The sequence below is a fragment of the Gekko japonicus genome, unplaced genomic scaffold (genome assembly GCF_001447785.1).
Source record: "Gekko japonicus isolate JY-2015 unplaced genomic scaffold, Gekko_japonicus_V1.1 scaffold318, whole genome shotgun sequence".
Lineage (NCBI taxonomy): Eukaryota > Metazoa > Chordata > Lepidosauria > Squamata > Gekkonidae > Gekko > Gekko japonicus.
The window spans coordinates 695,826-714,266 of NW_015167541.1; the positions used below are offsets into that span (position 1 = coordinate 695,826).

An 18,441-nucleotide genomic window follows, 5' to 3' on the forward strand; every position below is an offset into this window, starting at 1 on the left:
GCATCCTGTGGAACCCCAGATAATAGATCCCACACTGATGATATCCGGTCTTCAACAGTACCCCTCCTAGCTTGTATCCATATGACAAAGAAACAATGATGGCCCAACCCTAATTCATTACTCAGAAGTTAAGTCCCACTGAGTTCAACAGGGTTTATTCCCAAACAAGCATGACTTGGGCTGCTGTCAAAAGACATTTACTGTGGATATGTGACTTAGTGGGTCTTCAGCTGGAGGTTCACTAAAGGGAGACAGTTTTCAAAGAAGTGCAATACTCACCTCTGTTGTGGATTAGAATGCATGGAATTAAGGAAGTTATGAATGGATGTTAGCTCTCTAGAGGTCAAAAAAGTCCCTTGGGAATTAGTTGCATACAGAAAGAGGGTTATCCAGGAAAGAAATAGTCAAAGCTTCAATATGGAAGCACCAGCCTGTAGCTCTAACCTTCCTGGTGTGATAAGTGGTTGTGCTTGGATATGTATGGTCAGAGAAGCAGCAAAATGTGGAATTCTGCATAACCTCTGCAGTGAGATGTGCTGGTTCACTAATTTAACATTTCCCAAAAGCTTAAAAAGCTGAAACACTTGTGGATCTCCTTTTTGAAGTTTCTATAAAACACAAGAAGCAATTATTTTACAAAGCATCAAATGGCACATTGGAAGTGGCTAACTGCTTTATGGCAGCCCCACTGACTGCAATTCCCCTTGCCTCTTCCTTTGATTGTAGATTAGAAGATTAGAAGATTCATCTTCTTGTGACTTAAAGTGGTTTTGCAGTGCTCAAATTATAAGGGGCCTGTCTCTCTACCTCCTGTGATAGTGCCAGAGGGGTTGAATTTTACAAGGCTCCAAGGTATCGCTGGCTTAGGCCAATCTATATAAAGGGGGCCCAAGACCCCTGCCTAGATCTTTCTAATTCTGTAGCTATGAGCCTGGCTGAGGAAGGCAGCTTTGTATTGCTTTGTTTACTTTGCTCAACCCTACTCTGATTTAGGTAGGCTCTCTCTTTAGTCAGCTGGTTGGCTGCTCCCCCCCCCCACTTGATCGGGTGAAATATTCCATTCTACTGAACAGCATTTGCTGGTAGACCCCAGGAGTCCCATCTGCCTTGTACATACATATACTGATTCAACAAACTTAACTGGGGTAATGTCAAAATACAAATGAATCATGTTTCTAAAGTGTGCGGTGTGTATTCTTGATCACCAGCAGGTAAATGACCAGAAGAGAGTTATGATAGAAATTCAAATGGCCACAAGGAACAACATAGATGACAACTGGTTTCTTTGTATTTAGGCTGGAATCCTACTGGGGTGGGACAGAACTTCTACCCTAGAAGATATGGCTCATCTGCCTTTGATCCATTTCTATCTGGCTTCAGGTTTTGTTATGGAAGTGAGACAGCTTTAATTGCTCTGGCGAACAATCTCTAACTACAAGCCTCTGCTACTGTTATTGAATATGTCAGCAGCCTTTGATACAGTTGACCCACCCAACAGTTAAGCACTCTGGGGTGGTTTAAACAAAGCTTTTTCTTTTTTTTTTACTGGAGAAACAGGTTGAAGGAACAGCAAAAAGCGCTTTCTGTCCATTACATCTTTACCTTCTTGGACCAAGTAAATCTGGCCATGCTGATCCAATCAACAGTAACCCTGAGACAAGACTATTGTTACACAGTCTTCATTGTGCTGTCCTTGAAGACAATTCAGAAACTTCAACTGGTGCAAAATGCAGCAGCCTCTTTACTAGCTGGGGATAAATACCTGGCACATATTTCTATTTTGAGATTTCTGCACTGGTTGCTAGTTTGTTTCTGAGTTTAATGCTGACTATGAAACGTCATGGCCTGGGGCTCATGTACCTGCAGTATTGTATCTCGTAGTATCAAGCTATGCAACAACTTTGCTTCTTGGACCAGTTGATTCTTTCTTCCTGTAGGGTACTCAGGATGATCACTGATAGTTCTAGTGCTATCTAACTCTAGCTGTCATTATTTTATGGAATAGTCTTCTCAAAGGAAGTCTTTGGCTTTGTTTAGATTCCATAAGTTGCTCAAGATGGTACTGAGGCTTTTGGCACTGCCACTCCATTTTTAATTATGTATGACTGCCATTTTATGAATTTTTTATTTTTTATTTTCAGAGAAAAATAGTCTAAATGTGCTCTGAATAAACAAACTTGTGTTTTGTTTTCATAACACAACCTGATTCTAAAACAATCAGCATCATAGTATCCAGTACCATAGCTATGCTTGCTGAAAATCAAGAAGCTTTAGCTATGCTTGACCTCAAGATGACCTTGTTGATAGAACATTTTATCTTAACAGGACTTGACAACAAAGTGGAACAAATACAAATAGCTAGAGGCAATGTGCATTCCCATATTATGCTCCAGCCAGACTTCTGAAGTTACACTTATTGAAGCTACAAATGCTATTTTGTAATCCATACACAAGTTAAATGAAAGTATTGTCAAAAATTTCTTCTGGCACAACTTGAGAACAGGCTTTTTAAAAGCTGTGGCTAGTGATACTGTAAAAGCAGCTGGTAACCCTGACTTTTATGTGAATATAAAATGTGGTAGAATGATAATATTTTGTGGTAATTTTTAAATATTTTAAAACGACATAATTTTGTATATATTTTCATCATATAGCTAAAAAAACCATTTCTTTTAGCAATTGTTGTTTGGATATAGCAGCCTTTCTGTGGATGGTAGATTGATTATCCCCATGTTCCTTTACCACCAGGAGTTTCTGACCCACAGAAATATTATTCCTGAAAATGCCAGACACACATGGGCAAGAAGCCACAGAGAAGAGGGGGCTGTAAGAAGCAGCTGGCAAAATTAACCTGCCTCTTCTGCAGTGTAGCTCTTTAAAGTGGCAGGTCTACATAGGTTCCATGACTCCTGTAGTAGAGGAGGAACACGGGGAAAATGCACATTCAAAATCATGTCTCATTCTCAGCTTGTTTCAGATTTCTGTAATCCTAGCTCTAGCGCTCAAGCCTGAATTCTCCCAAGAAGCTAAAATGACTAAAATGAGGCTATCATACTTTGGTCAAACTATAAGGAAGACAGGAGTCAATGGAAAAGATAATAATACTGCAAAAAGTTGAAGGCAGCAGTAAAAGAGGAAGATCTAATGTGAGATGGTTTGACTCAGAGAAAGTCTGCAAGACCTGAGCAAGGCTGTCAATGATAGGACATTTCAGAGGTCATTAATTCATAGCGTTGCCATAAACAGCAAGCAACTAGATGGTACAAAACTCAAACATAGTCCTAGTAAGAACAGAAAGGTAGGATATAAATGCTGTAAATAATAATAATAATGATAACACTAATAATAATAATACAAGGCTTATTGTATGTCTCATCCTATTGACTGCATTGACTTACACTGTATAACCTCACTGTCTCAGTGAGAAAGGCAGACTATAAACATAATAAAATAAACAATAATCTGCCTCTGCCAACACATTCTGTTGGTGTTTGGCTGGATCCAACTCACCATTTTCAAGACCAATATGCAATGCAAGTTGAGTGACCCTTAGGTACATTCCTGCCTCTGACTCATTCAGTCTAGGATCTCTTCATGCCATTCCTTCTAAAACGTTCATAAGAGCAAACATGACATGACACACCTCAGTCCTTGTTCTCTCTACTATACGGAAAAGTTAAACTTGGTCAATGAAGTGGAACAGTTGGATTAAAAATTGGTTAAACAGGAAACAGAGAGCAAGGATAAATGGACAGTTCAGAAGGCAGCAAAGGAAGCAATGGGGTTCCACATGGATTTGGTACAGGGACCACTGCTACTTAATTTGTTCATAACTGATGTGGAATGGAGGGAGTATGATCAATGTAGTGGCAAAGTTTGCAAATTATACCATATTATTCAGGATGGTGATAATCAAAGCAGATTGTGAATAGATTCAAAAGGATCTCTCCAAAGAGAGTGAGTTGTCAACAGTGTGGCAAATGAAGTTCAATGTTGCACAGTGAAGAAAAATCATACTTTAAATATATAATGATGAGGCGTGAATCATTAGTGACTGAGAAAGGAAGACTAAAGCTTGTACTATCATATACAAAGACTGTTCCTGTAAAAGTGGGCAGTCTACCTATGTAGAAAGATTGCATCATAGGGTCATCTGAGACATACAGTACTCAGGATGAGGTATGCACACATTTAGAAGCGGGCACCCATTGGCAGCCTCTCTTCAAACAGCTTTCCCCTTCAAATTAAACCACATGGTTAAGCTTATTTTGCTTCTTATATGTTCTAACAGCAAGCCTCTGAATATGACAGGGACAGGGGTCAAGAGAAATGTTCACCATGATCAGCGGCACACAGATTTAATACGGCTTATCAGTCAGATATTTATCCTTCTGCAAATCAAGGAAAGGTTTCAGCCAAACAGTTTTTGTTATTAAGGTTCATTTATGCAGTGTCCTAGCAAGCATAAGGTATCCCACATAGGCAGAGGCTGCATTTACAGTGTACTTACTGCACATGCTTTGTGGATAACTGTGTACTACAAATGCATGGATACTATGCTGCTCCACACCATTCTGCTTTTTAATCAGAAATCCAAGGATGTGGCTGGCACTCACATATACTTAGTAAGACAGAATGTATGTGGGTCAGTTTTCCAGATGCAGATACAAAAGGTTCCCCAGCCCTGTTGAGCTTATGGGAATCAGAGGAGAGTCCAAACTTTCTCCCCCCTTATCATACTACCTTAGATCCATTCTCAGGCACTGCAACGTCTGTGAGGCCACTGACACACTTTTCCAGCTTTGCAATGTCCTTTTTGAGATATAAGAACATAAGAAGAGCCCTGCTGGATCAGACCAATGGTCCATCAAAGGCATCCATTTTCTGATTGCAGGTGGATGGCTGCAAGCAAGAAACCTTTACAGTGGTGGTAGCCCCCTCTTTGCAGAATCCAGTTCCTAGAAAGGACTGATAGCGTCACACAACAGGAAAGTTGGGAAGCCAGCTTAGGAAGCATCCATATGATACTGCCATTGCAGACTTCTTCTGTTATTATATTTTTATGACTGTTGCTGTGTATTTATTGTTTCTGAAACTGAATCATTAATTGTTTGTGAGGAGAGTACTTTTTACCTCTCTCTATAAGATGCAGATTTTCAGAAGCACAACATGCTTCTACGACGACACAATTTCAAAGAAAAAGTGTATCATGGTACTTTTACCTTTCAAATATGAACAAAACCCCCCTATCAAAATAACAAAATTAAGCAAAAACACAAATTTGAAGCACAGTTCTTACCCATACGCTGAAGGTATGGAGGGAATTTCAATTATAATTTATGTCGGGGTCCTCAATCTAGTTGAGCCTCTGAGCATTTTTAGAATGATGAGACCAAGAAATAGGCACCACCACAAAATGGGATATTGGGCCCAATTGCAAGCCAAACAACTTTCTGCTGTGAAGTTATTTCTGGGTTCTCCTGCTCCAATGAGGTGGCTGAAAGCCAGGACTAGCTCCTTGCTTTGGGGAAAAGATGCTTTGAAGTAGCAGCAAATAGCCACCAGAAAACCCATCAGCAGACAACACCATGAGCACCACATTTGGGATCACAGATTTATGACTTTATGTTAAAAACTGCGCAAAGTGAAGAATACGCTTGTATTCTAAACCAGAGGTTTGAGAAGCCATACATGACATTCTTGTAAATGCTGCAGAAAGGAAGATCACATTTACACATGAAGTATGACACTCAGCTATTTTATAGGAGAAAAAAGATATGTTGCTTTGTGTGGCTGAAAAGAATATGCCAACAAATTTACACTTGAATTTGTTTCAGTAATAATTAAACAATGAGCACCAAAACAAGCAAGTCAAAAAGTAAACACTGTAAGTTAACCCCAATTATGTTCCACTTCACTGATTTATTCTTGAAACTGTCAAAAGCCATTAATTAGATGAATAGCATGATCATTCCTGTGATAAATGTATAAGCTCCTTCGGCATATAGTCACACAAAAATGAACATTTAATTTGCTCAGACTTCTTCAAAAGATGTGTGGGGGTGAGCAACTTCAGCATGTATCCATGGTATACAGTTAAAATGAATATTTACAGTTTATTTTATACTCTTTCGTATGAAACAGTCTTATTTTACAAGACTGAGTGAACAAAGTAAAGTGGATCCAAAAAGTCTTCAGAATACTGGACATCTAACAGACATACTGAAAATATCTTTGCCTGCAAGGAAATTTTTCAGAGTATTTTGGAAACCTATTCTTCAGCTTCAACTGCAGGGAGTTCTACCTTTGTCATCTTGAATTGCATATTGTTAAAATGACCACAGGACACTAGGAATGAAATTAATGAAAAAGGATCACTGTACAAATTTTGTCTGAAAACTGTTCACAAAAGGTATTAGCTATATTCAAAGTAAGACTACTTACAACTGAATCTGCATCTGGACATTCTCTGTTAAAAAAAAATAGTTTATAGTGTTATAATGTATAAACATGGAATGTATATACTAAAAGCCACATTCTCTTGGTTTTCTATTAAATATATTACCTCTTAAGCTACAACTGCTTCCTATACTCCTTCAAAATCGCTGTATAAAACCATATACATTAATGCTGACAATTTTTTATCCAGCCAAAATAATTCACTAAAACATCCTAGGTTCTGAACTGTGTAAAATACAAATTCATTAATAGATATGAACACTTTGGATATAAACAGTCTGTATTTATGCACTGTAGAAATTCCCTTCAATTGCATTATTTTCCGGCAACTCAGAAAGCAGTTAAACTAGTCTAAATAGAACAGGCAATGTATAAAGTTATAAAGAAATAGAAAAGAAATTAGAGTGGATGCAGAACAGCCTGCTCTCAACTGCTCTCCCTGTGAGGCAGGAACAGAACTGAAGGGTGGGTGACTCCCACAGCAAGATAGGAAGGGAGAAAAAGTTGTTCCTGCCTCCTTGAGTGGATGGTGGGAATCACCCAAGATGTCCTCTGCCTCAGAGGGAGAAGTTACCTTTTTATAATGAATTGGGCCTGGGTTCCCCTGACATGACTAACTTTCCCCACAGTCAGATGGCAGTTGCAGGAGCTAATTTTTCAAGTGCCACAGGGGCCCAGTTCAGGTCAAGACAACAGCACAGAGGAGGGAGACACTGAAGCTTCTCCTCCCCATGGTCATGATCTGAATTCAGTCCCTGCAGGGAAAATGAGTTGGGGTGGGTTGGGGGAATTCTTCCTGCTTGTTAAAAAAAATGTAATGTCTGGTTTGATACCTGTTCTGCTGCAGACAGACAGTGGTTTAAGATGGAGCGTGTTGTAACTGGGAGCTTAGTTAATGAAATATAGACCTGAGTGTTACCAGCATATTTATGTCAATATTCTTTTGAACTATGGTGCTGGAGAAGACTCTTGAGAGTCCCTTGGACTGCAAGAAGATCAAATCAGACAATCCTAAAAGAAATCAACCCTGACTGTTCCCTGGAAGGCCAGATAATGAAACTGAAACTCAAATACTTTGGCCGCCCAATGAGAAGGGAGCACTCACTGGAGAAAACCCTGATGCTGGGAAAGACTGAAGATCAAAGAAGACGGGGACGGCAAAGGATGAGATGGTTAGACAGTGTCATCGATGCAACGAACATGAAACTGAGCAAACTTCAGAGGACGGCGGAAGACAGGAGGGCCTGGCGGGATCTGGTCCATGGGGTCGCAAAGAGTCGGACTCGACTGTGCGACTGAACAACAAAAAATTCTTCCCAGCGGAGACTCAAAGTGGCTTAAAATGTCATTCCCTTCCTCCTCCCACATTTTAGCCTCACATCAACCACTCTGAGGTAGGTTAGGCTGAGAGTGAATGACTGGCCCCAGGTCACCTAGTGAGCTCCATGGCAAAGTGGGGATTTGAACCTGGGTCTCTCCTCGTCCAACAATCTAACTGCTACATTACACTGGCTCTCTGATAACACTCAGCCCCAGAGTGCTGGGTAATCTAATTTGATATTAATATTAAACACAGGTGACGGAATGGACACCATAATTAGTGGCCAGGCAACTGATTCTGCATGCTAGAGCTTCCTATTTGACAAAGAAAGATAACCAGAGAGTCATACTTGTAGCTTCTATCCCTTCTCCAACCCCTAATAAAATGGAATGGTTTACAGTATCAGAGGTAAATGGTAGATCTTAAAAACAAACAATGAGAATAAACTGTATATTCAAGATATACATACAAGAATATTTCTGTAATCTGACATCATTTACCATCACAATTAATGCTGTCCATTCCACAATAAGGCCTAAAAGCCAGATTGAAATGGGTCAAAGACATTCAGACAAGCCTGGAGTTGCTCTGCTACCACCTGCTTAATCACCTTGCCTAAAAACAGAAAATGTGACACAGGCCTCTAACTGGCCAGGCCATCCTTTGCCAAGGAAGATTTTTTTTAAAAAATAAAATGGTCTTGAGTCTTTGCGAGAAATGCAGACTATATATGCAGTGTACATAAATAAATTACTATTGCCTCCTTAAGGGTTTAGGAAAATTCTCCGCTACAAGACAAGACAGTATAATCATTCCTGACCAAAGGAATCCAGAACATCTTGAAAGATTTAAGCATCTGAAAGGAAAATAACCTGTTTTAGACATAGTGGCTTTCACAATCCAAAGAATCCTGTCCATCTCAGTAAGAAGAGTAATCTGACTAATGAAGCAGAACCAAGAGAATGCTTATGACACTTCAAGCACTATATTCACCTTTAATCTGGCATCCAAATTAGATTAAGATTAGCAAGAAATCAAGCTAAGCATCACAATCAACCAAACAAATTTTCTTCCAGCAGTTTGGATCTAGATGTCAACAGATTCCAAACACTGCTTCTAGCATATTATGCTTCTGAAAAACTTTTACATGGTTTTCGAGAAGTTCGAAAAAGTTAAGAAACAACTTACACAGATTCTGTATCTTTTTCCTTCTTTATAATCCCTGGTAATCCAAAAGGCTTTCTTTTTTTTGGCTTTATCCCTGTGAAGAAAATACTTCATTGTTAGAATAAGGTATTTAACTTTAACCCAGTTCTGAATTTCCAGTACACAGGTTACAGGTCCTCAATATGCAAGTTCTGTACATACAAGGGCCTGTTCATCCACCACCATGTATAAATAGTAATACTGAACTATCACAGATGGAAACAAATCTAGCCATGATTGATATAAATATACTCTTTAAGAAAACTGCCAATCAAATTGGACCATTAATATTTCCACATTTTCTAGACCAAGGTTCCATTTGCCATCCTTAATCATTACAACTATCTGTCTAAGTTTTCCACTATGCCATATGGTGTAGTAAATGAAGAGCAGAAAAAAATGTTGCTGCAAATTGATGATACCTTACCTCAAGTCTCCCTATAATTTCTCTCTTTGAGTAAACATTAAAACGTATCTGGAGTATGAGTAAACTTTAAGCTTTATTCTCATTTTCTGGACCCTGACAGGTAAGAACAGAACCACTGCAAAGCTGTTCCCTTGATCTCAGCCTAATGATAGTATTAAAAGCTGAAGGGGGGGGGGAATCAAGTGTCTCATTTTCTTTATTTGTGTGATTAGGCAAGCTTCTGTCCCTAAACCAGCCATGAAGTCAGAATGGCAAGGACTGAGATATTTAGTTTCATCTAGAAACGCTTTCAGTGCCATTGAGAACAGCAAGATGTTTACAATAGAGGTGCCAATGTGCCTATAAAGTTGAACAAACAGAAAAAGCCAGCAGGAAAGCTATTATGTTTTAATTAATAGTTTTTGAATTATTGCTTAAATTATTGTATTAAATTAAATTACTGCCTGTGCTGTGCAGTGGTTAGAGTATCAGACTAGAATCTGGGAGATCAAGACAGTCACATATTGTTATTCTAAGCTACTTTACACAGTTTTTGTGAAGATAAAATGGCAATGATGTATGTCACTTTGGGTCCCCACTGGGAAAAAAGCAAGGTGTAAATGAAGTAAATACAAATAATTTTTTTAAAAAAATCTTTAGTCAGGAGAGAAATTACTAAACAAACAAATTTGCCTATCGCTTCTGTGATGGGAAATGCATACATACATGAAATAAACTCCAGCTCATGGTAGAAACACCACCAGATATTCTTCTCCTTCTGTTGTATCAGAAGCACATATATGTTCCTTTCATCTGAACTTGAAGAATACAAGTCACCTAACATTTTTAGAACTTAACATTACAGGCATTATTTAAAAATCAAGCTAGAAATAATGAGACATATATTTTTATGTCATTCTTAAAATGCAAAAGAAACTCACCTTCAACTGCACTGGCTGTATTGCATTCTTCAAATTCAATAAGACCTTTAAAAACATGAAAAACAAGGCAATTACTTCTCTTAGGAATTCCTGAATACTTAGGCCCACAGCATTTAATTAACCAACTGAAAATATTTGAATTAAAAAATGTGCCCATGATCAATAAGACAATTCCCCCCCCCCCAAAAAAATTGATTTTATTATACTCACAGAAAACATGGATGGCAATTATCTTAGAGACATGAATGCACTCACCATACTGCCCCTGGTAAGCATATCTCTCAATCTGGCAAGAGAAGGTCGGCATGAAGAACCCCTGACCTTCTCCTGGCTGAGGAGAAGGGCAGGGTCTCATCTCTGAGACTACATTGAACTTTCAGAGGCATTTGGAAAAGATCGAAGCTCTCAGCACTTCCTACTATGCCCCTAAAGACTCATGCATCATCAAGGGAAAGACTGTGCCCCTCCCCCTAGATGGGGGATGAGCAGGGTTGGTGGCAAGTGCAAGTTTTGGCTAGCTACAAAAGTCAGCCATAATAGATGGACTCCTGCTTTTCTAAGATACTGTCCATATGCAGTGCAGCCAGCATTATCCAGCTGGGAGCTGGGGAACTCTCCTGCACCTTGAATGGGAGATACATGGAAATTATGTATGTCTATATGCCTTATACTTACACTAAAGAACATTTGGATCTAGGTCCTCAGAAATCCTTATAATCCCATAGGTTGAGTCCATACTATCACCACCTTCTTCTGCAGATGGGGAACACAGGCTGAAAGATACTGTCTTCCTAATGTCACTCAATATACATAACTAAAGCGAAGTCAGGGACTTTGTGGCTCACAGCTGCCTTTCTTAGCCTCTATGCTACTCTAGCTAAGTATGGCCTGACAAAAAGGACTTTTCAAATGCTTGACTTAAAACAGTCTCCTCCTCACACCTGTAACTAAGGGCCAAACAAGATGTTATGGGGGAGAGAGGGGGAAAGAGGCAAGATCGCCTGGTTGCTGCCATCTCCAATAAGGATAGGGCCCTCGCAGCACTTTTTAAGTGGCCACATTCTTCTGTGAAATGGCATTGCCATAACATCTAGTTTAACTCTAATTTGGACTAGTCAAAGTACAGGTCTGTTACTGCATAGAAGAGTCAGTAGCATCAACTGAAATGCATACTTCAGCTACATTTAATAAGCTGTAAAACAGGCTTAAGACAGTTTTTTGTCTGTACATAGAAAACTATATTTTATAATCACTTCTAATTTTAGGAAGCAGAGACAGTAATCAGCTTCAGCTTTTAAAATCTATAAATCCACTGTTATATTTGTGCACAGTAATTACAAGATTAACAGAACTCCAAAAGGTAATTCTTATATTCCAATATGATATTTGGGTATAATATCAGAGTACAAAAAACTCACACAGCTTGACATACTTGAACTGAATATGCCTGGCATTTTAACTGCTTGTCTTTCAAATATATTAGCAGCAAAATATGAAAGCTTGTTTGTATTGTAAAGAACAGTAGCTGTTATTGAATATGAATATTTGTATTTTATATTCTACCAATTCCAAATAGCTTGTTTGATTTGTTTGCCCTTCCTTTTCTGCTATTACTATTGAACAGTCCACTGAAGTAACTTGATTCTGAATACAAGTGGGAGTAAGCTGCAGAGGGGCAACCATGCTAGACTACTATAGCACAAATAGGAGTCTTGCAGCAGCCCCTAAAAGGTTTCAGCTTTTGTGAACTAGAAACCATTCAGAGGACATAGTACAGCAATGCAGTTTATCTGCAAAGGCACATTTGTAACAATAATCCCTATATATGATATATTAGAACAATAGACCTAATTGCTGTACATTTTCATTTTTTATCTCCCTAAAGGTAAAAGCCTGTGCTGCTTACAAATTGAGACCCACTATATCCAGTTCTTAGCTGGGTATGCTGGAGTACATGCACATTCTAGCCTACACAATTCAAAATTGGTTTCTAAATCTCCACACTCAAAATTCATTTGATTGTTAAGTCACATTCCTCCTGTACATTCATCCCTCCACAAGAACCTAGGTATATCAAAAAAGAGAACTGTTGTCATTGACAGGCAGAACTTCTCACATTGCCAACTGTAAATGGGGACACAACTAAATAGTCTATATTAAGGCACAGAGAGCCCAAAGAGATTATATTATCTTCATGTATGGTACATTACAATCAATGCCGGACTTCTAGCAGACGTACAAATGAAACAAAACAGGAAAGAACTAAAAGTCAGAACTCTGTGCTACCACATCCTACATACATTTACATCCATTCATTTTATTGCTCATAGACCCATAAGTCATAAGCAAATAGGATATAATACAAAATACAACATATATACATACAGTACATTACCACATCCTACAGAAAATTAACCCCTCCCACCTTCTGATTGGGATACAAAGACAGATCTCCTACTAGTATCTGATAAAGGAAGTGTTGACTCTTGAAAGCTTATATCCCAAAAATCCTGTTGGTCTCTAAGGTGCTACTGGACTTTAAACAAGTCTGACACAACTTTTCAGAAGACAATTCAGTTCAATGAGAAAGGACATTATGTCAAAGAAACCCTACCAAATATAGCAATACACCCAATTCCATTTTCACTCAACTTCAGGTTTTAACTCCAAGATAAATGATTTTAAGTGATGTAACAGCTTTGTGATTAATTCTCTCTCAAGAGGGATGACAGACTTTTTACAATTCAGTCACCAGCCACCTAATTAATTGGTGAAATGGCACTAATGGCCTTGAGCATCTCATGAACAGTTACAGAAGAGTGTCATGATCAGTCAACTAGTGGGTACTCTGAGGAAGAGATAGGCCACTCTTGACAAAGATGCTTTTGCAACTGAAATTACTTTTTCTTAAAAACAATGAGAATACATACTGGCTTTGTATGTTACTAGGAACAGAGGGACAAGAGTGTTCACTGAAAATGCCTGCTGTATTGTAAAATAATTGTTACAATGTAATGTACTTTTTAAATGAGTATGAAACTCACACAGAACATCCGATGAATATACCAGAAAAAGATAATTTTATTACAGCAAAATCAATAAAATTACATGCAAGCTTTTCAAAAGTAGCTCAAATTCACATCAGTACTAAAGCTACGTTTAGTTACAAATATTATAGCAGACAGTATGCTTGGTTTTAGAGGAAAACAAAAGGGGTTTCCTGCCTCCGGCATTAAATCACGCATGAAAGGAGGACAATTTTTTCAAAACTGCATATGCCTCACATGCTGCTTTAAAATGGCAAAGCTTTGCGTGTCTGGCTCAGTGCCAGTTGACAGCTCAGCTGGATATCAATGCACATTCTGACCCCCCTTGCAGCGTGGCACTTCTGAATTGTTTCCGCAGTAGAAAGTTTATTCAACCTCTCTCTCAAATGCAGTGGACCGACCATCAATCTGCTATTTAATCATAGCAAGACAGGTTATTTTTCTGACAGCACTAAAGCCAGAGAGCAATTCCTAATGAACAGCTTGATACAAGTGGAATTTCAACTGTTTTAGCCTCAATTAATTCTGCTGTCAAAACAAATGATTGCTCTTAGTGCTTAGATGTAGAGCTGGATCACAAAGGTCAATTTTGTGTGTACAAACATACAAGCAATCTTTTTCTTACTAACATCTGATGCCATTTCACGTTAATTATCAACAAAAAAAATTTCAAATTGAAAAACTGGAAAAAATGCACTGCTATTCTTTAGTATTCTGTAACAGTAATGTTTACACTGACTGATAAATTATAAATGAAAACAAAACCCGCCAGATACTCTATTGCCACATTCAGACATGTCCACATCTCTGCAGAGCAAATTTACTAAGCCTCTGAAGACTGGAATGAGAATATTCCATTTATACATATTTACTATGATTGTTAACCGGCCTTAGTATCACTGCATATCACAGAATCAAATTCTGTCCATTACACAGGAAATAAATACAAAATACGCCAAGTGCACAAAACTCTTGTTCCATTTTATTTCTCCTTTTAGGTTTTATCAAAGCTAACACCATTTGTATAAAGTTTTTGTTTTTAAAAAATTTTTGTTGTCACAGCCAGTACCATGCCATTTGGTTCTGAGTACCTAAAGGGCCATCTTCACTCATATTGTCAACCACAGAACTCGAGAGAGTTTCTAAAGAGCCTTGGATTTAGACTTTGGGGCTGCTATGCTATGGTTGGCCAATACATAGGGTGCTGTAAGATTAGATCACTTCTTAATGTATAAGGGAATCAAAGATTACTTGTGTTTTAAATTGTACTGTGAATTATTCATAAGTAGATCACAATCAGTTTTTGTGTTGCTCTTTGCATACGTGGACTACATGTGATCAAAAAGCACTGCAAATACATTTCAGGAAAAGGAAGGACAGGTTGCTCTTTCTCTCCAGGGGACAAAACCCTAAACAACTGCTGCAGACTAAGGATGAACAAGCTAAAACTGAATCCTGGTAAGATGGTGGTGATGCTGGCTGGTAAGGCTGAAGTTGTGAAGGACATTATACTGCCCACATTCACTGACTCAGTTAAGAGTCTAGTGTTAGAGTGGACCCAGTATTATCACTAGAGAAGTAGGTTAATGCAGCTGCAAAAATGCTTTCTTTCATCCCACTTAGGCTGGAAGATTAGCACTGAACCTTCACCTGGCTAATATGGCAACATAGATCCACCTATGGTAACCGTGAAGCTAGACTACAGTAATGACTTCACATGGGTCTATTCTTAAAATCAACTTGGAAACTCCAGCTGGTACAGAATACCACAAAGTTCCTACTATTTGGAGGTAGGAGGAATGCACATATAACACCCATTTCTACAGTCACTCTATTGGTTACCACTCAGTTACTAGGTTCAAGTTTAAAGGATTCGTTATTACCTACAAAGCCTTAATGGCCTTGGACCCACACACCTGCAGAACAGCCTCTCCTGCTATGCTCCACCATGACAGCTTCACTCATCTAAACAAAGCCTACAGAGGTTGTCATGCTGCAAATGTACCTTTTCTGTTGTATCTTTTCTGCTGTGGCTCCTAACTTGTGTATTTCCATAGTGCAAAGCAGAAATGTTTGGGGGGCATTTTTATAAAGGGATTTAAATTGCATATAATGAAGCAGTCCAAGGGGTTGCTTTTTAAGGGAATAGGATTGTAGTTTTTGCAATGTTTGTTATATGTATAAACTTGCTTTTATTGCAGTCTTCCACCTTCTGCATTGTTTAACATATGCTATGCCTTAGACAGATTTCTGCTTGCATTGTTTGCTGTCATCCTAGTCCTATTACATTGTTTATTGGAGATATATATAAATAAAAGAGAGAGACAGAGAAATCTGCCATTGTAATCAGTGAGAAAGGCAGACTATAAAGTAAGTAAAATCTATATATATAAAAGAAAGTCCCCTCACCATAAAATCAATGCCCAGGCCAAACCAGTGTACCTAGAAACTCCAAATTCGGGAAGAGTGCTCCTACCGTGCCATAGATGCTCACTAAGAAGGGACTTTTAGAAATTCAACCCCTAAGTGGGTCAAAAGGGGTAAAATGTGCTCCCCCCACTGATTCCTATGCAGCTGCCAGGTTACTGCCTCCTTGCACCCCCCAGTCTCTGACTGGTCAGCTGCAGAGCTCAGTGTTCTGAGGTAAAAAAAAACCCCAGTTACAGGGGACTACAGAGAGCTAATGACAGTTGAGGAAATCAGGAGTGGCCAACTGCCTGTGAGGTGAAGCAAAGCTGCTGGCCCAGCCTCCCTATGGCTTCAAACATGCTCCCCCCTCCTACACCTGACAGGCAGTTGTCTATCAGGTGCAGCAGCAGTTGCAGGGTGCTTAAAGCCACGAGGGAGTTACTGCCCCAGCAGTAACGCCTTAGTGATCCTGCCAGCCCAGCCTCCACAGTCGTTTCTAATACTCCCCCCCTCCCCCTCCTACACTGCACAGGCAGCTGCCTGTCAGGTATAGGAGAGGAGGTGGGATGCTTACAGCCGCCAGGGAGGTTTGCTCAGAAAGATTTCCTTAGCCCTTAGGCGGATGTCTGTCAGGTGTAGGAGCAGGACCAGGGTACTTTCATCCATCAGGGACGTCACCCCAGCAGGATCAGCGCAGCGATGCTGGTGGCCTAGCCTCTCTGATGGCTTCCAACACACTCCCCCCACCTCCAACACCTAGCAAGCGGTTGTCTGTCAGGTGCAGCAGCGGCTGCAGGGTGCTTAAAGCCATGAGAGAGTCCGTCCCAGCAGTCTACAGAGAGGTCCTTCAGTAGAGAAAAAAAAGTATGTATGACTCACTTCATTTTTTACACTACAATCTTCTCCATTAGAATTCCTACAGCAAATGTTACATATCAAACTTTACATCATCAGTATTATAACTGGATTTACGGAAGTTAAATACGGTAGCGAAGTATGGGTATCAGGCTAGTAAAATATAAAATAAATGGCATGGGGGACAGAAAAGGAGTGCAAAACCAGGTTACTACTCATTTTGAGAATTAAAATAAAAGACAAAAGCAGATCTAGAAGATTTTTAGGTTTATTTTCCAGCAAACAAATACAATGCTATGTAAATTTCATGACTCATCTGCACAACATAAATGTATCTCCTGCATTCCTTTTTTAGAAAACTTGAGACATTTGGCAGACACAAATTAGATCATAGCGAAAGATTTCCGGTACGGCGCTTCGACGAGCGGGGGAGCGTTCGTTTCGCTCCGTCCCGTCTCGACCCACCAGCACTCTTTTTTGAGCCTCCCAGCATTGGGAGAGCTCGACCGGTGCTCTCTGACAGAGCGCTGGGGCAGGGGGCTTTGTTGCTGGCCCCTCCCGCGATTCGGCAAAGCGGGGGGGTGACCAGTAATGCCCCGAAGCGGGAGCGTGGAAGGGGAAGATCATGGCTCCCATGCTCTTCCAAGACGCAGCCACCCGGCGTTTTTAAATTTGTTTAGTTTTGTTTTGAGGACACTTCACATTGAAAAGAAGTTGCAGACTCTGCTTAAAAGAAGAGAGTGGATTGTTATACCTCCGTGAATTTCCCTTACTGTATGGACAAATGGCCGTGAGGATTTGCGGGGAAAAACAAGGAAACCGGAAGAGGCGAGAAGGGGGTAAGAGAGACAATTTTTTGCCATGGATTACTACATATTATACTTAAATGGTGCAAAGTAAAACCCTAGAAAAATGCAAATATAAACATGCTTAAAGTTTATCTGTGTTGAGGTGTTGGAGAGAGGACGGAAAGAAAAAATGGAGGCGCTAGACGCTAATGAGAAGTTAGACCAAGAGACTAAAAGTTGCGATCCCATGTGGGAGTAAATACAAGAATCGCTGTTAAAAGAAGTGAACTTAATCCACAAACTGGCTTTAGAAAATGTATTTAAAAACCTGCAAAGTTTAATTTTGGAAGCGGAGATTAATAACGAGCAAATACAAGGACCGCAACAGGCTGAAATAAAGAGAACGGAACAGGAAAGAGACGTAGAGGCTACTCAACCACTAAGCACAGAAGAGGAGACTCAGAAGGAGGAAACCCCCAAGGGGGAGCTGGAACTCCAAGGAAAGTTGAAATTACGAGGAGGGAAGAAAGGTTTGCTAGATCACTTTAGAAGGAAAAAGAAGAGAGGGACAAAAAGAAAAAAATTGGAAAAAGGAGAAAGGAAACCAAATAAGCTCAAACAATCAAATATACATGAAAAAGAAAATGTGGAAAAAGAAATGGAATATACTTTACAGGAGTACAAGAATTTGCGTCATCTGGAAGAAAATGCAAGAAATCAAGATAAAAAGGAACTGGAATTTAGTGTTTTTGTTATGATGGCTGACTATTAGTGTCACTTAAAAATATTCCCTGGTTTATAGAGGTCTATTGCGGAATATAAAAAGATGGTTGCAAGGGTGGTATGAACTTGAAGCTGCTACCTGATTTTTCTTTAAAAATAATTGCTAAATGAAATTTGTAGATGTTATAAAAAGTAGGATTTTGAGTTAAGGTTGTGAAGATATGGGTGTTGGGTATGATGTTATAGGTTAAAAGGAATTGGAATTTGGTGTTTTTGTTTTGAAGAC

The 18,441-nt window shown here is 39.3% G+C and overlaps 1 protein-coding gene across 1 annotated transcript in view; it reads right to left on the reverse strand.

Moving 5' to 3' along the window:
- FCHO2 (FCH domain only 2) overlaps window positions 1-18,441 on the reverse strand; it is a 106,353-nt gene that overhangs the window by 46,486 nt on the left and 41,426 nt on the right. The window contains exons 9-11 of the mRNA XM_015413588.1: window positions 10,334-10,378; window positions 8,969-9,041; window positions 6,445-6,469 (exon numbers count right to left, since the gene is read on the reverse strand). Of these exons, the coding sequence (XP_015269074.1) occupies window positions 6,445-6,469; window positions 8,969-9,041; window positions 10,334-10,378 (143 nt within the window). The remainder of the gene's footprint in view (window positions 1-6,444; window positions 6,470-8,968; window positions 9,042-10,333; window positions 10,379-18,441) is intronic.